This window comes from Populus nigra, chromosome 1 (assembly GCF_951802175.1).
Source record: "Populus nigra chromosome 1, ddPopNigr1.1, whole genome shotgun sequence".
Taxonomy (NCBI): Eukaryota; Viridiplantae; Streptophyta; class Magnoliopsida; order Malpighiales; family Salicaceae; genus Populus; species Populus nigra.
In genome coordinates, this window is record NC_084852.1 from 6,242,741 (window position 1) to 6,261,255 (window position 18,515).

Genomic DNA, 18,515 nt, shown 5'->3' on the forward strand with positions numbered 1-18,515 from the left:
GCCAATCCAATTTTCCATGCTCGCACTCGGCATATTGAGATTAACTATCACTTTGTTCGCGAATTAATTGCTCGTAAATCTCTCCATACCTTCTATGTTCCCTCCTCTCATCAGCTTGCTAACATATTCACCAAAGGCTTGAGTTGTGATCGGTTCTCTTTTCTCAAGTCCAAGCTCAATCTTTGTGTTGCTCCGTTACGCTTGAGAGGGGTAAAAAGAATATTACACCAGCAAATCCTATCAAATCTGTCAATCCCATGCAATTTGCTAATTCCACTACATCAACCTTGGAAGTCTCTTAATCACAAGCAACAACATTCCTTAAATAGAATGATTAATTGGCAATCCCTTTGTAATACATGTAATTAATTGGACTTACCTTACATTGCTGAGTTTATGTAAATAGACTGAAAAAGTCTAACCCATGTACCAATATTTATACTGCATACAATAGAATAGAAGGACACTTTTGTGTGTGGCAATTATTCTCAATCTTTATGCTCTCATCCCTTTCTCTTCCATTGAGTTTATTTTCTTATACATGCTACCCCTGGAAATCAAGTGTTGATAAGGTTCCTAAAATCTTTGATCAAACAAGATGAGGATAAAGAAATTACTTAAAACAGATCCACTATGTAGAAGCATAATTGACTTGACTCCGGATTGACTAAAAAGAAGACATGGGTCACCAGGTCAACGGAAGTTCACACTGATTTATATGGAGTCAGTGGATTTTGACTCAACGCTAATGACCCTGTACAGTCAAGCAACCAATTAAAGAGTTCCTTAAAATTATAAACATCAATTAAACTGTTGGCTTTAGATTAAACCACCTCTTCCCACAAGCATTCACTCCACTATCAATTTTGCTTGTCATTGTCATGTAGAAATAATTAAAACCTACCACTAACAAATGGAACTGTTTCGGGCAGACAAACTGTACTTGGTCCTAAATTAATATGCTGTTTTTTGCAAAGAATTTGTTCACATCCAAGCTTGATGATTAAAAAAAAAGAGAGAAAAAAGAGTAGCAATGAAATACTTTCCCATGCTTCTATTCTGCTCCTCTTTGTTGTTAATTATAGAAAGTTCCACTGCAATTGATACCATAAATACAACTCAGCTTGTTAGAGAAGGTGATACCATTGTTTCAGCAGGCGGAACCTATGAATTAGGATTTTTCAGCCCAGGTAAATCGAAAAACCGGTACTTGGGGATATGGTATAGCAAAATATCTGTGCAGACTGCAGTTTGGGTTGCCAACAGAGAAACTCCACTTAATGACTCATCAGGAGTAATTTTAAGGCTTACCAACCAAGGAATCCTTGTTCTTCTCAATCGGAGTGGGAGCTTGATATGGTCTTCTAACATATCCAGACCTGCGAAGAATCCAGTTGCACAGCTTTTGGATTCAGGAAATCTTGTTGTGAAAGAGGAGGGTGATGATAACTTGGAAAATTCCTTGTGGCAGAGTTTTGAACATCCAGGTGATACGTTCATGCCAGACATGAAGCAAGGACGGAATAGAATAACAGGCATGGACTGGTACATGACATCATGGAAGTCACCTGATGATCCTTCCAGAGGTAATATTACATATATACTTGTTCCTTATGGATATCCTGAGATTCTTGTGATGGAGGATTCGAGGGTGAAGTATCGGTCTGGTCCATGGAATGGTATGCGGTTCAGCGGGACGCCTCATTTAAAACCAAATCCCGTATACACATTTGGATTTGTTTTTAACGACAAGGAGATATTTTACAGATATCATCTTCTTAATAGCTCTAAACTTTGGAGGGTCGTGGCAAGTCAGAATGGTGATATCGCCAACTTTGTTTGGGTTGATAAAACACAAAGTTGGCTGCTTTATGGCACAGCAAATACAGATAATTGTGAACGATATTCACTATGCGGTGCGAATGGCATCTGTAGTATAAGCAACTCTCCAGTGTGTGATTGCTTGAATGGATTTGTTCCAAAAATTAAAAAAGACTGGGATGCAATGGATTGGTCAAGTGGCTGTGTTAGAAAGATTCCTCTAAATTGCTCTGGAGATGAGTTTCGAAAGCTGTCTGGTGCCAAGTTGCCTGAGACAAAAACATCATGGTTCAACAAGAGTATGAATCTTGAGGAGTGCAAGAGCACATGCTTGAAGAATTGCAGCTGCACCGCATATTCAAATTTGGACATCAGGGATAGAGGAAGTGGGTGCTTGCTCTGGTTTGGTGACCTGATTGATAGTAGAATTTTCATTGAAAATGAGCAAGACATTTATATACGGATGGCTGCATCAGAACAAGGTATGAATTTATCCTCAGACTAGAAAAGGCAGTATCTATTACTTATCGATTATAGGAACTTGTAGTATGTTATAAATTAAGATTATCTTCCAAAATCATGTTTAAATATTAAGCTAAGCAAAAGCTAAGATGGGAAATCAACTGCTTGAGAAGAATATGTTCCGCTGAGAGTGTTCTGTAAATAAGTATACTTGTGTTACCCTGTGTAAATAGCATGATAACTTAGCATTCATAGCTCATTATCTAATTTGGCATAGAAGATCTTGAAATATAATAAAATCAACGCCTAGACATATCACTTGGTAATATGATGGAGGATTGCCTGACCAGAGCTAATGTAAATTTTCCAGCCATGCTACCTAATTAACGAAGACTAGGCCTTTTTTGGCATTTAATTAGTCTTTTGATTCCCCATCTCTCTGCGATTCTGTAGATGATGGTGATGCTGCAAAGGTTAATGCTAAATCCAATGTGAAGAGAAGGATCGTGGTAAGCACTGCATTGTCTACAGGAGTTCTGGTACTTATCGTAGCAGTGGTCTTGTATGTTTGGAAAAGGAAGCAGCAGAAAAACAGTAAGTTATTCACACCATATGAAAGCCTAAGCTCTTCTATCCCTCTCCTTCAATTTCGAAAAACACATTTTAGTTCGTTTTCCAATTTGATTTTAGGAAGCTATGGTACATCCACAAAATATTAAAAGCTCATTATCTTTTACGTCTTAAGTAAATTTGAGTTTAACAGAAATTAGTGATCCCTTGTTTCTTTTCTATTTCTACCAATTCTGCTTGCAGGAAACATGTCAGGTGGTTTGGGAAGAAGTTCAAATTACAAGCACAAGAAAGAAGCTCTGGAATTACCGTTGTATGATTTTGATACCATGGCTTTTGCAACCAGAAACTTTTCAGACGAAAATAAACTGGGAGAAGGGGGCTTTGGACTTGTTTATAAGGTACTAATCTGAAAAACAGCAATGCTGTTTTTCGGCATTAACTACTTCTCTGGTTTTAATTTCTTTGGAAATATTCAACCACTGGACAAACCATTTTTCAAGTGCAAAACAACAACCATTTGGCAACTGTTCCAGCAGACCACAGTGGTATTCTCAAAATTTTCAAGACAATGTATGACTTAATTTGCTTGCGATATTCACTGATCATTTTCAGGGGACTTTGAAAGATGGACGAGAAATGGCGGTGAAGAGGCTCTCTAAAAATTCAAGACAAGGACTTGATGAGTTCAAAAATGAAGTCAAGAATATTGTGAAGCTTCAGCACCGGAATCTCGTGAAGCTTCTAGGATGTTGCATTGAAGGAGAGGAAAAGATGTTGATCTACGAGTTTTTGCCTAACAAAAGCTTGGACTTCTTTATTTTCGGTTAGGATTTCTCAACCTGCAAAAATATATCTCAATTATTATAGTCGATTGTTTTCATTATCCAAACACCAGAACCAACTCCATGTAGTATCATAGATCAATTGGAACACAACTTTGAGGAGAAATTGCCAACCAAAAGCACCAAAAACAAACATTTGTTGAGTTTCCTTCAAGCCCCTTAGGAAAATGGCTTGGTGAGGGAGAATTTTCTCGACTTTCTCAGTGAGAAATTAAGTGAGAGTTCATTATGCATCATGTTTTTTCTTATTCTTGCAATAGACATTTATGAATTGATAAAAACCAGAATGGATTGGCTTTGGTAAAAAAATTTGGCAGATGAAGCAAAAAGCTTACTTCTAGATTGGCCTAAGCGCTACCACATTATCAATGGGATTGCTTGCGGACTCCTTTACCTTCATCAAGATTCAAGATTAAGAGTAATTCATAGAGATCTGAAAGCCAGCAATGTTTTATTAGATTACGAGATGAATCCAAAAATTTCAGACTTTGGCCTGGCTAGATGTTTTGGAGGAAATGAAACTGAAGCCAACACAAACAAAGTGGCTGGTACATAGTAAGTCTATCAAGCATATCTAATTTATTTCTATTGCCCACAAATGCAATCTAACACTAACATTCTGTGTACGTACAGTGGCTACATATCCCCAGAGTACGCAAATTATGGACTCTACTCGCTAAAATCTGATGTCTTCAGCTTTGGTGTATTGGTGCTAGAGATAGTAACTGGGTACAGGAACAGAGGGTTCTGCCACCCAGACCACCAACTCAACCTTCTTGGGCATGTAAGTGTCATAATTGTTGCATTTTCTTGTTTTCTGAAACCACGTTTCTTTCTTTCAAATGACGTGGTTAAATTTCAAAAATCAGGCTTGGAGACTGTTTAAAGAAGGCAGGCATGTGGAGCTGGTTGGGGGATTAATATTTGAAACTTGCAAATTATCTGAAGTTCTACGGTCGATTCACATAGGTCTATTATGTGTGCAAGAAAATGCAAAAGATAGGCCGAACATGTCACAGGTGGTTTTGATGCTGGGTAATGAAGATGAATTGCCTCAGCCTAAACATCCAGGTTTTTTTACTGAAAGGGATCTTATTGAAGCAAGCCATTCATCAAGTCAGAACAAACCATGTTCTGCAAACGGATGCTCGGTCTCACTGTTAGAGGCACGGTAGATTCGTATCTGCCATGTATTTGTAGAAACTTTTAGTTGCTTCTAGCTTCTTCTTCTTCTTTTTATCAGCATAAAAATAATGTATTTTGTTCAAGCACCACTTTATGCATCAGCAATGAAGCTCAAAATTGTCAGACATTTGGATTAAGTGCACAGGAAAGTAATTGAAGAAAGAGCAAAAATATTATAAGACTTCAACTAGCCTACTAGGCATGTACGTTAACATCTAGAAAGCAAGGAGGGAGATCTCAAATGGAGTAAAAAATAAATTATACTTGCATATATCTAAAGAGAAAAATCACATGCCACCACTGGAAATGGCAACAATAAGAGGCAAACACAAATTTCAAGAATTGGAGCTTGAAGGTATTTACCTTTATAGTGGCACATTTGTAGTCTGTAGAGTTAGCTTCAATTCCTTTCTGGGTTCGCATTAAGGAGCGTGTGTGCCCATTTGAGAGGCTAAAATGGATGCCTTGGTACTTAGTATTTGCATTGCAAAATCTCTGCACGCCGTGACACCGTTTCTCGTTGAGGATTTTCGTCGAACACTTGCTGAAGCAAAATAGTGATCAGACGCTTTCAATGGGTTGGGTGGACAAAATGTTAAGACCAAGAACATGGTCCAAAAGGCAAGTAAAAGCGCGTAACGAGCGGTGCAAGACCCGGAAAGAGTCTGCAGTGAGAGGTTATGAGTACTCCTCGGGCACCTGAGTCGTGAACACAGAACAAAACTTGTTTTTATCTTTGCCGTAAATTTTTTTTTTTTCCGCAAAGGTTTTACGTATTTTATTATAATTTTTATTTTTATGATATTATTGTAAATATTTCAATATAATTAGATTATTTTATGTTAGTTTTTACATTGTTGTTGTTGTAAGATCTTTTTTTAAATGTATTATTATTTTTTCTATCATTTGATGAACTTAAATATCAAATAGAAATACATATTTACTCATTTGAACATACTTATTCAAAATAATTAATTTTAAACTAGAATTATTCATTAAATTTATTTCAAAATAAAATAAAAATTATCGATGTTTATTCAATTTAAATTCTGAATTATTCTCAATTTATGAAAATAAAATTATAAACTATATTTATTTGTTGTGTCATTAATATATCCAAATACCGAATAAAAAATAATTCACAAGCTATTGTACATCTAGCTACCTAAACTTGACTATTCAATTTAACTTAATATTTATAGAATATTTTATGAGATAATTTTAAAAAATACAATAAAATGAAAATCCTAAATGAGAATTCAGTTAAATTTTTAATTACGCCTAATTTTTTAGTGTTTTTCTAGGTTATGCGGACGCTTCTAACCGGTAGATTGACTAGTTACACGAGAATGGACTTCCTGTTGGGCTATAATTGAATAATCAATGCTGCAGCTTTTCCTGGCAACCAAATTTCCAGAGTAGGGACAGCGGCATTTATACGGTGGAAAATTTTACTGTGTTTAATTTACAACTACTATATAATTATATAATATAATATAATATAGTTAACGACATTTTAGCAAGAAATTTAACAGCTCTTCAAAGGTCGAGAAGAAAGACAAAGACTACTAATTTATTTATTAAGAAAGACATTAATTAATTTATTTTTCGTTACAGAAATGGATGTTAAAATAAACCGACCACGCATCACAGAGGAAACGTTTGGCCTTTGCAAGAAAGCATTGATGAGAGACAAATGGATATGTACACAGGGATTCAAATCGTCAGCATCGAGTAGTCTTATTTTACTATTCTCATTCAAACGATGGAGGGTCAATTTCAGAGACAATAAGAGAAAAATATTGAAAATCATACAAAATGAGGAATTCCCACTACTCTAATTCATCACTTGCTCGCCAAAATCAATTTAAAAGAAAGAAACAAGTTTACTCAAGCATTGCCTTAACAAAGTTCATTGTCGGAAAAATAATGAGAGCATCTGTGGACAGCATTTCTAAACTTCTTTATATCACCATTTTGTTGCTGATCACAACGATATCCACTGCAGTTGACATCATAAATACAACTCAATCTATCAGAGATGGAGGCAGTATGGTCTCTGCTGATGGAAGCTTTAAAATGGGATTTTTCAGCCCAGGAAGCTCCAAAAACCGATACTTGGGAATATGGTACAACAAAGTATCTGTCATGACTGTAGTTTGGGTTGCCAACAGGGAAATCCCCCTCATCAATTCATCAGGTGTGTTAAAGATTACAGGCGAGGGGATTCTAGAACTTCTCAATCAAAATGAGAGCATCATTTGGTCTACAAACTCATCAAGGTCTGCAAGAAATCCAGTTGCACAGCTATTGGATTCAGGAAATCTTGTTGTCAAAGAAGACGGTGATGATGACCTGGAAAACTCCTTGTGGCAAAGTTTTGATTATCCGTGTGATACACTCCTGCCTGGGATGAAGATGGGGAAGGATTTAATAACAGGCTTTGATCGGTACTTGTCATCATGGAAGTCACCTGATGATCCATCTAGAGGTAACTTCACTTTTAGAAATGATCCTAGTGGACATCCTGAGCAAATTCTGACAGAGAATTCAATTGTGCGGTATCGGTCTGGACCCTGGAATGGTCTACGTTTCAGTGGGGTCCCTCAATTACGGCCAAACACTCTATACAAATTTGAGTTTGTTTTCAATGACAAGCAAATATATTACAGATACCAGCTTCTTAACAACTCGATTCTTTCAAGGCTAGTGCTAACTCAAAATGGCAATTTCCAGCGTTTTACCTGGAACGATCAAACAGATGTTTGGGCGTTTTATCTGGCACTATTTGATGATTATTGTAGCCGATATGCATTGTGCGGTGCATATGGGAGCTGTGATATTACCAGCTCCCCTGTATGTGGTTGCTTGAAAGGGTTTCTACCAAAAGTTCCAAAAGATTGGGACATGATGGATTGGTCAGATGGTTGTGCTAGAAGGACTGCATTAAATTGCTCAGGAGATGGATTTCAAAAGTACTCTGGTGTAAAGTTGCCAGATATAAGAAAATCCTGGCTTAACAAGAACATGAATCTTGACGAGTGCAAGAGCATGTGTATGAAGAACTGCTCATGTACAGCTTATGCAAATTTGGACATCAGGGAAGGAGGAAGTGGCTGCTTGCTCTGGTTCAGTGAGCTGATTGATATGAGACAATTGAATGAAAATGGGCAAGACATTTATATAAGGATGGCTGCATCAGAACTAGGTACGAAGCTATCTCATACCTAAAAAGACTCTAATACTGAGATTCTAAAAACATTGAAAGCTAATACATATAAAGTAGATTAGCTACAAAATGACTGTGTAAGCATGCAAGAGATGCAAATTTTCTTGCTTTCTTTTTCATCCTTTGAAGCAGGGAATTGACAAGTATTATACATTGAAGAGAGACTGTGTAAGCACACAAAACCAAGTAACCTCATAGTGCATATGAGAATTGGATACAAAAAATATGAATAGCTAAGCATATAATCTGGCAACATGATGAATTGATTTACTTTACCAAAAGCAGTAAATGTAATTGTAACTTCTAACAGAACAAGATTGATTGGAATCATGCAGCTTCCTTAGAGGTCCATCCTGATAACTAAAATATTCATCGACATTGTTTACTATGAATTAGGTTGGTAACTGAAGCAGACAGGTCCAGCTAGTGGGATTTCTCCGAATTAAACTGACTAACTAAAAAATATTGATTAGTTGAATTTTCCTATTGTTGATTTATAACTCCCAGTTTTTCTGCTCAACTGCCTGTGTCAGATCATGATGTTGATGTGAGGATTGACTCCAAATCCAATAAAACAAAACGAATGAGGATCATAGTAATCTCTGTGGTAACTACAGGAGTGCTGCTACTTGGTCTAGTCATGGTCTTGTTTTTATGGAAAAAGAAGCAGAAGAAAGGCAGTAAGTTGTTCAATCTACAGAAATTAACTATTTTCCTTTCCCACTGTTATTTTTCTACACTAAACTGTGATCTGTAGTAATCCGAGGGACAAATCACAATCACTATTATTCTCGAATGACAATGAAATGCAAGTTCATCAAAAAATACAGATCGATTGTTTCTTTCCTTTACATTCCTGCTCAATTTTGTAAACAGGTATTCTCAAAAGAAGTGCAGACGATAGCTGCAAGAAGGAATATCCAGAACTTCAGCTGTTTGATTTTGGTACAATTTCTTGCAGCACCAACAACTTCTCTCATGCCAATAAACTAGGACAAGGGGGTTTCGGACCTGTTTATAAGGTAATAATACAATAAACCATCATGCAATTTCTTCATGGCCACTATGATTCATATATGAAACTCCTGGCCACCATTGTAGTTATCTGGTAATAATTATCTCAAACCTATTCAATAGATTGAACTTACCCTTTATGGATGAAAAGTGATTCCTTACCTACTGTTCCAATTTTTTTGAGTTCAAATAAACGCAAGTAACATGCAGCACTAAGCAAATATTCTCAAATTTTACATACAAACTGACCTCGCTAATTGCAAGGAATGATAATTTTCAGGGACTACTGAAAGATGGACAAGAAATAGCAGTGAAGAGGCTCTCGAAGAGTTCTAGACAAGGACTCGATGAGTTCAAGAATGAAGTCATACATATTGCAAAACTTCAACACAGGAATCTAGTTAAGCTTCTGGGATGCTGCATTCAAGCAGATGAGAGGATGTTGGTTTACGAGTTTATGCCTAAAAAAAGCTTAGACTTCCTTCTTTTTGGTTTGAAACTCTCCATACCATTAAAAAGTTAATTAGAGACTGTCTCTTTAATGCATTGACTTGAGTAAAAAATTGACAGATCGAACACAGAGCACACTTCTAGACTGGCCAAAGCGGTATCACATTATCAATGGGATTGCCCGTGGACTTCTTTACCTTCACCAAGATTCAAGACTAAGAATAATTCACAGAGATCTGAAGGCAAGCAATATCTTATTAGATAACAACATGAATCCAAAAATTTCAGACTTTGGCCTTGCTAGAAGTTTTGGAGAAAACCAAACTGAAGACAACACAAAGAGGGTGGTGGGAACATAGTAAGTACCTCCAACAGTTGCTGTTTATGCCCCTAACTTGCCAATGCAATTCATCATTCAATGTTTGCCTGCAGTGGCTACATGTCACCAGAGTATGCAATTGATGGGCTCTACTCAATAAAATCAGACGTGTTCAGCTTTGGTGTATTGGTGATAGAGATAGTGAGTGGGAGCAGGAATAGAGGATTCTATCATCCAGACCATAACCTCAACCTTCTTGGCCATGTAAGTTTAAGAAAAAGTCCAAACAATTTCTTCATTCTACATATCAAATCTCCTTTCAATAACATGATTATTGCTATCAGGCATGGGGACTATTTACAGAAGGCAGGTCTTGTGAACTAAGTACTGAACCAATAGAAGAATCATGCAATTTACCTGAAGTTCTACGGTCAATTCATGTGGGTCTATTATGCGTGCAATGCCATCCAAACGACAGGCCAAGCATGTTATCTGTGGTTTTAATGTTGTGTGGTGAAGCTAAATTGCCTCAGCCAAAACAACCAGGATTTTTTACTGACAGGGCTTTGGTTGAAGCGAATTCTTCATCGAGAAAGAACACATCATGTTCAGTCAATGATTCCACGATAACCCTTTTAGAGGCAAGATAGAATTTTTATTTTTCCCCGATATATTTCTTGCTATGCTCATAGAAACTATAGTGCTTCTCAGTATAATTCGTATACGTGCGAAAATGAAAGTTTAAGAATCTTGTTGTATACTGGACTTGAAAAAAGCATTGAAAGCAGCTGAATTGGAGTAAACATAAATGACTTGCGCATGGTACATGTAATAGAAGCAGAAACACAGAAACCATATGCCAGTACTGGATGAAATCTAAGGAAATAGAGAGCATGGAGTTGTTAACTACCTTCATTTCCATTCTTTGTCTGCATTGAGACCGTACTTGCGTATCCATTCTCAGAGACTAGTTGATTATACTGTTAATGCAAGCAAAATATCAACCAAGAGAAGGCAGAGTTTTTCGTTGAGGACATTTGCCAAACAGTTGGTGACACATGAGAGCTTATATCCTGGAAAACCAAAGGCTTTCATGGGTTGTTGTAAGGAGAAATTGAAGATTGCTTGCAGCCTTTCCCGGTGATCGGAAAACTGGGACTGGAAGGCGTTGTCCTGTTCTTGCCTCGTCGTCTCTCTCTCTTGGCGTTTGAGCCTTCAATGACATGGGCTAAGGGGTTGGACTTTAAATTTAGTGATTTGGGTCTTCATTTATTTGGACTTGAGCTTTTTCGTTGGGCTGAGCTTTTGGATTTGGATCAATAAATTTTACCACTTTAAATTTTTAATGGCAAACATACAAACGGAATTAAATGATTTCATTCGAGTTTGTAAATCAATTCCGATATTGCTTCAATTTAGTCTCCTTTTCATGTTTGATATAAAATAGTAATAAAAATAATAATTACAGAACCTCCTATAGTTTCAAAAGAATAAGCAAGAGAAAGTCAAATCCACACTGCACGAAAGAATTTAGAGGTCTGCAATTTTTTACTCTGATCAAAACCCAGCTGAGGTGCATCACAAAAACACACAATCAACAAACAAAAACCCCCTCCCTCTCTTTCTAGTTTTAAATGGCAAGAGATAAAGAGAAGCGAATTTCTCCTTGATGCATGGTCGTAGGATTGTAGGAGTATTTTACATAGTGTGGTTCCAAGCTTGTGTAGTTTGCCGGTAATTGAAACGGCAGGGTGGAGATGACGACAGGAGCTAGTGATTGTTGAATATATTAGGTATAGAAAGTTGTTTGTGCTTTGTATTGGAATTTTCAATTAGTACAGAATTTTCATCTGTTTAAATTTTTGAATTCATTTCTACCTGCAAGTGTGTTGGTTACAAACATGAGGATTGTTGATAATAATAATAATAATAAATAAATAATAATTGAAATCAATTCTATGCTTTAGAAAGGATTTCATCATCCGGCTCTCGAACCCTCTCTACTAATGGTGTCATAATTAATAACTTATCATGAGGTATTTACAACTCCATTTATCATAAGATATCTATAATATTACTCTCCACGCTCCACGAGAAGATAAGTTGATATGATGAAGTTGTATATGTAAAACCTTAGTGAAAAATTATAAATTGATTAGTTTTATGTAAAATAAAAAAATTTATAACTCTCGATCGGGTTATTAGAAAATTATGAAAATTTATGTGGAGTCTTTTAATATGATGTCTTAGTTTGGGTTAAAATTTCAGATATTTTTGAGAAATTCAGAAATTTGATGAAAAATCACAATTTGACTAGTTTTACGTTATTGGAAGTAATTTTAAATCCAACCATCAAATTGAGCTGAAATTTTATGAGAAACCTTAAAATACATTGAATAAAATCTGGTTAAAATTTTAGAATAAACGAAGCTCAGTAATGCTAGTAAACAAATAAGGACTGTCAAATAGAAGCAAAAAGATTTATTAAGGGTAAAATGATTATTTGCCATTAAAAATAAAACAAATCAGCTCTCCTTTTCTTTTATATACCGCTGACTAGGCAAAAACAAAATATGAAAAGAAATAACAGAACATAACGTTAAAGAAAGAGAGAAGAGTAGGGAAAACAAATAAGAAAATTGAAAGAATGACCTTGTAAACTTGAAAGTTCAACTTATATATCACTAATCTAAGAAAGAATCAAGTGAAAGTAGGAGGAATAGAGAGAGAGAATTTTGCCACACTAGGAGGAGAGGAGAAATTGGGAAACCTAGATTGGTAAGCATGAAAAATTAAGATTCTTACTTGAATAAAGTGTTTTGAGTTTATTTGAGTAAGTTATCAAACGATGACAATTAAATTTGATTGAATTTCTTATATTCTTGGCTCTTTAAATTAGGGTTCTTATGAAAATTTAGGGATTTTGTGAAAAGTAGTAAACATGATGGAATTGAGGTAGAATAGTATAGAAATAGTGAATGTAAGTAGTAATTAAGAAAGAAATTGAATAAGTTTGAAGAAATGAACTTGTAACTAAGGATGAGAAAATAAAAGAATGAGGTTTTGATTGTTTTATGTTTGAGAAATGATTTTCTTTATCTTATTTGAAGTATTCAAAATATGAATAAGTGAAGAAACATCATAAGAATGTGAAAAGAATGAATAAATAAATGGTAGGAATAGTTCATGGAAGAATTCTTTACGTGAGTTAAAAGAAGAAAATTGATTAAAACTATATGTTGAAAATGAGGTGACAAATGAATGAAATTTTTGATGCAAAACCCAATTAAATAAAAGATATTACGTGCTTCAAATTTAGGCATATAGGATAAATATTAATGGATTAATAATGTAGTGCAATTTGATTGATTCAGGAGTTGTTTCGGGAGCAGGGCATCAGGCAGGAGAAGCTAAGCCATCACGAGCAAACGGTAGGTGATTCATCACTTTCTTTTAAAATTCCAAGTTTCATTATTAGTTATGAGTTGTTTATGACATATTGATATGGAAAAAGTAGAAGAAGAAATTTGTTGAAATTATAATTGGGATGTCGGGTAATTCGTATGGAATTATCGATTAGATTGGCTATTATTAGAGAATAGCCGGATGTTGGGTAATTCGTATGGAATTACCGGTTTGATTGTTGGTTATCGAAGATGGTTAGCCGGGTTTGAGGTAAAATTATGAATTACCAAATTAAAAATTAAGCAATGAGTGTTGGTTGTAGAGGTCCTATAAGTATAGGATTAATAAATTGTAAATGGGTTATTAATGTTGATATGTATTAAGTTAGTAATGAAATACAATTTGATATATTTTGAAGAATTGTGAACATAATAACTTCATCATTTTTAATGTGTTATTTTCCTTATTTCTTATTAATGTTATGTATATAGGTTTTTCACGAAGTGATGTGGAGTGTTAAATATGAGCTTTGTGTTTAAATCTGTTTATTTTGTGCGATGTTATAAGTAGATTTTAATATATGTATCCTAAGATATTTGCTTTTGGTATTTATACATTTAGAAAGTATGAGTAAGGAACTAATATTAATAAATTATTCGAAAAGAATATTTAGTAATTATAATCATGCATGTTTAAAAAATGAATGCATGTTAATGTAATAATTAGTTCAATATAAATATTTTGAGTTTATATTTGTTTGTAGTTAATGTTTTATTTATTGATGATGTAAGGTTGAGAAAACACAATGAAGTATGGTTATGTGAAATATTGTATGATGAGATGGGATATGATCTAGGATGGTTAAATCGAAATGGAATATTTGAGTATTGTGATTGAATGAAGTCTAGTCGATAACTTAGTAACATCAAAAAACAAAGGAAACTCTGCCGAAATTTTCAAAAAAAATAATCCTATAATCTTAAATATATTATTCAATACTTGATATTAGTAAAGAAATGTTTGAGATTTTATAAGATTATAATTTAAGGATGTTATAGTATAAATATTTTAGGTCATCAAGTAAAAAAAAAAATATAAGTTTATTCAACAATAAAAAACATACAACATTCACAAATGCATGCTTTCTCACTTTCTTTACTTTCTTATATATTATATCCTTCCTCTAATTTATTAACTCAAGTTTTGAAGGTTTTCTATTCCGATAAAAAATTTATGAAAATTACCCCCATCAAGTTACCAGATTAGAGATTAGGTTCAGTCACATCATGAAAACTCATTCTAATCTTGAAATTTTCATTTCATAAAAAACTATTCCATATTTTATAAAACAAATAAAACAATATGTAAACTTACGTTTGATACTCCAAAAGCTAGCTAGTCTCCATGCCAGACTAGCTAGCTAGGGATAAGTCTATTCACATCACAGCTCCAAAATTATAACCATGTAAAACACAATCTAATCTTGAAGTTTTCACAATTTTATAAAAAAAACTATTCCATATTTTATATAACAAATAAAACAATATAGAAAAGTACTTTACGTTCAAGTGAGCGTAGCCATGAATTTTTCCTACCTTGAGCTATTAAATAAATATATAATTTTTTTTAAGATTAATTATTAATTCATGTACATGAATTTTTAAAATTAACAATAAAATTTTAATTTAAATACACTATCTAAAATATTAAAAAATAAATTTGAAAGTACATAAAATTGAAGTGAAAGTAAAAATAAACCCACTATTGAAGTTACATCCTTCATAACAATCTCATGTCAACTAGAAAACAAAGTAATTAAATTTTTTTTTCTCTCTCAATTCCTCCTTCCTTCACTTGATTCTTCTTTAGATTAGTGTTTTATAAGTTGGACTTTGTAAGTTTACAAAGTTATTCTCTTACTTTTCTTATTTTTTTTTCCTTTACTTTTCTCTTTTTCTCTCTCGCCTTTTCTTTTCTTTTCTTTCTTTTTCTATTCTGCTTCTGCCCATTCGACAACATATAAAAGAAAAGAAGAGCTGATTTGTTTTATTTTTTAATGGCAAATAATCATTTTACCCTTAATGAGTCGTTTTGCTTTTATTTGATGGTCTTTTTTTTTGTTACCACTACCAAGCTCCGTTCATCCTAAAATTTTAACCAGATTTTATTTAATATATTTTAAGATCTCTCGTAAAATTTTAGCTCAATCTGATGGTCAAATTAAAAATTACATCCAATAACATAAAACTGGTTAAATTGTGATTTTTCATCAAATTTCTGAAATTTTAACCCAAACTAAAGCATTATATTAGAAGGCTTCACGCAAATTTTTAGAATTTTTTGATAACTCAATAAAAAATTACAAATTTGTTTTTACATAAAACTAGTTAAAAAATATTAATAAAATCTTAACCTGAGCTACAGCCCACCCAAGTTTAACATGCCTCCACCCATGTTTACGTTGATACTCCTATAGCTAATATCCAAGCCATGCAACATGAGCTTATACAACCATCTAGGAGGTGGCTCAGTAATAAAAGTTTGGGATTAAAGGGTTTACTTTCTCTTTAGTCTTAGGTTCGAGCCATGTGGTTGCTCATATGAAGGCCACTGGAAGCTTACATGGTCGTTAATTTCAAGATCCATGGAATTAGTCGAGATGCGTGCAAATTGACCCAGACATCCATGTTAATTAAAAAAAAAAAAGAGCTTACACCCCTTGCCTCACGGCAATATATGTCGCTTAAAGGAGACTAACTGTAGCATTTGAATACAGGGCTTAACAATTGTCAATTTTCATAGATTGTTGACTAAGGATGGGCTAATTATTAATTAACAACAGCTTAATAATTACGAAATTTAATAACTGCTCGTATTCGAAAGAAGACAGACAATTTCAAAGCTATTGGGATTAGGGAAGCAAAGAAAATTTCAGTAATCAGGGATTGTTTGCTGATCATTACACATGGAATCTTTCCCCCCTCACATTGCATGCATCGTAATTGTACAAGAAAAAAAATCATGAAATATGTGTTCTTTGGTTTAGTTAGTGCTGTAATTAAGGAATGAGCAAGCTGATTTAATTATAAAAACAAAAGTAGGTGGTGATCTAGTGATAAAAATTTGGAACCAAGAGGTTTGCTTTTTCTGTAGTTTCGGGTTCGAGCCTTGTGGTTGCTCATATGATGGCTACTGAAGACTTACATGGTCGTTAACTTCAGGGCCCGTGAGATTAGTCGAGGTGCGTGCAAGCTGGCCCGGACACCCATGTTAAACTAAAAAAAAACAAAAGTTGGTGCACCTAATTGTGAGAAATGAGAAAAATTGAAGCACTTAATTTATCCTTATATCAATGAAAATCATGCCTAGGAACAGAACAGAAAGTAAATTCTACTACAAGGTAGCCCGAGAGAGAAATACGCTGAAACAGAAGGAATCAGTTAATCATCGTATTAACTTCTTCTAATTCAAAAAAGAGACCAAACACAGGAAAATAATTGAAATTAATTAAGGAATTCCCCGGTCTCTAATTCACAAAATACGTTAAAGATTTTTCACGTTGGACGGTATATGGGGTTTAAAAAACAAAAGGAAAATCCTTCGTTCCCTTGTAATCAGGGGCGGGCCTACGCACAAGCTGCAGCCGAAATTTAGAGAACTGTATATTATTTTGTTTGATTCTCAAACTTTTACGGCTCTAAATTAGCTCAAGAAACAAACTCTTTTAGCTTAAAAACGAAATCTAATAGCCAATAGTTAGCCTTGCCTACTAAAAATATTCTGGATCTCAAATGTTCTTAAATAAATAAATATAATTGGCTCTTCTAGCATAAAATATAAGGACAAAAGAGAAAGAAGATATTCTCTAATTTTCTTAACAAACCGTATTCTTATTCGTGTTTCTCTTATATTTCACAGGTTAAGAGAAAGAAGTTACGTAAAAAAGCAAAACCCAAAATCTTTGTAGGCTATAACTCAAAACTCAAGGGTAAAACTTTTAGAGAAACAAACTAATTGGTGATATTATTTTTACTTGTGGTTATTTGTGTTGATTTTATTTATGTCATGTAGATAATGGAAGTGATGCAAAGATTAATGTTTGATCCAATGTGAAGAAGAGGATCGTAGTAAGCACTGTGTTGTCAGCAGGGATTCTATTCCTTGTCCTAGTCTTGTTATGATTTATTTGGAGAAGGAAGCAGCAGAAAAAGGGTAAGTTCTTAAGATCATGAAATGCTCAGCACTTCTATCCCAGAAAAAAAAAAAACTCCGCTCAATTTTCAAATAGGCAGTTTATTTTATTTTCCAATTTGATTGTGGTAATGTAAGGTACAGCCAGTCAGCCATAATTTTGTAAAGAACTCATTTAATTTGATGTCTCAGAAATTTGAGTTAACAGAAACAGAGGTCCCCTGTTTCCTTTTTAAATTACAGCAGTTTTGCTTGCAGGAAAAATCACAGGTAGTATTGAGAGAGGTTTGAACTTTGAATAACAATCCTGGGAAAGAAGATCTTGATTTAACTTTGCTTGATTTGGAAACCTTGGCTCTTGCAACGAATAATTTCTCAGTCAACAAATCTGGGAGAAGGGGAGGTTCGGAACAGTTTATAAGATACCAATCAATAAACATTCAAGCAATTTCATGATGAAAACTCCTGGAACCATAGAACTAAAACAATTAAAATTATGAAAGTTTTCTAAGTTCAGAGTTCCGACAGACTGAATTTTCACTGGACAATATATGATTTGCTTTTGGTATTGAGTGATTGTTTACAGTGAACATTCAAAGATGGACAAGATAGCTGTGAAGAGGCTCTATAAGAATTCAAGACCTTGTTTGGCATTGCAATCCAAATAGGAGTTTATTAAATTTTGATGTGCTGATATCAGAAATAATTTTAAAAAATAAAAATTTATTATTTTGATATATTTTCAAGTAAAAAATATTTTAAAAAACAACTACTATTATATTCTTAAATACCATTATATTGTGAAACTTCAGCACCGGAATCTAGTAGGATGCTATTCTTTTAAGGAATATTTGGTATGTTAGACAAGAAATGTACTGTACATAATTTCTTAATGAAATTATTTGATGTATTTTTGTACTGTACAAAAATTTTGTCCTGTTGTAGAGGATAGTTTTTATCAAACCAAAAGGAGTATTCAATTCCCTTCATAAGGGTTATTTTTTCTTCATTTCTTTCTTTGTTG

At 34.0% G+C, this 18,515-nt stretch overlaps 1 protein-coding gene across 1 annotated transcript; it reads left to right on the top strand.

The window, feature by feature from the left end:
- The first annotated feature begins 883 nt into the window (after positions 1-883).
- Positions 884-10,804, top strand: LOC133678868 (uncharacterized). Its single transcript, XM_062101378.1, has 14 exons — positions 884-2,303; positions 2,737-2,877; positions 3,097-3,254; positions 3,469-3,679; positions 4,016-4,253; positions 4,332-4,482; positions 4,568-4,869; positions 6,707-8,091; positions 8,646-8,792; positions 8,989-9,134; positions 9,407-9,617; positions 9,697-9,934; positions 10,009-10,159; positions 10,240-10,804. Exons 1-14 carry the CDS (start codon positions 1,034-1,036, stop codon positions 10,543-10,545), a joined length of 5,055 nt encoding a protein of 1,684 aa, XP_061957362.1. The 5' UTR covers positions 884-1,033; the 3' UTR covers positions 10,546-10,804.
- The last annotated feature ends 7,711 nt before the right edge of the window (positions 10,805-18,515 follow it).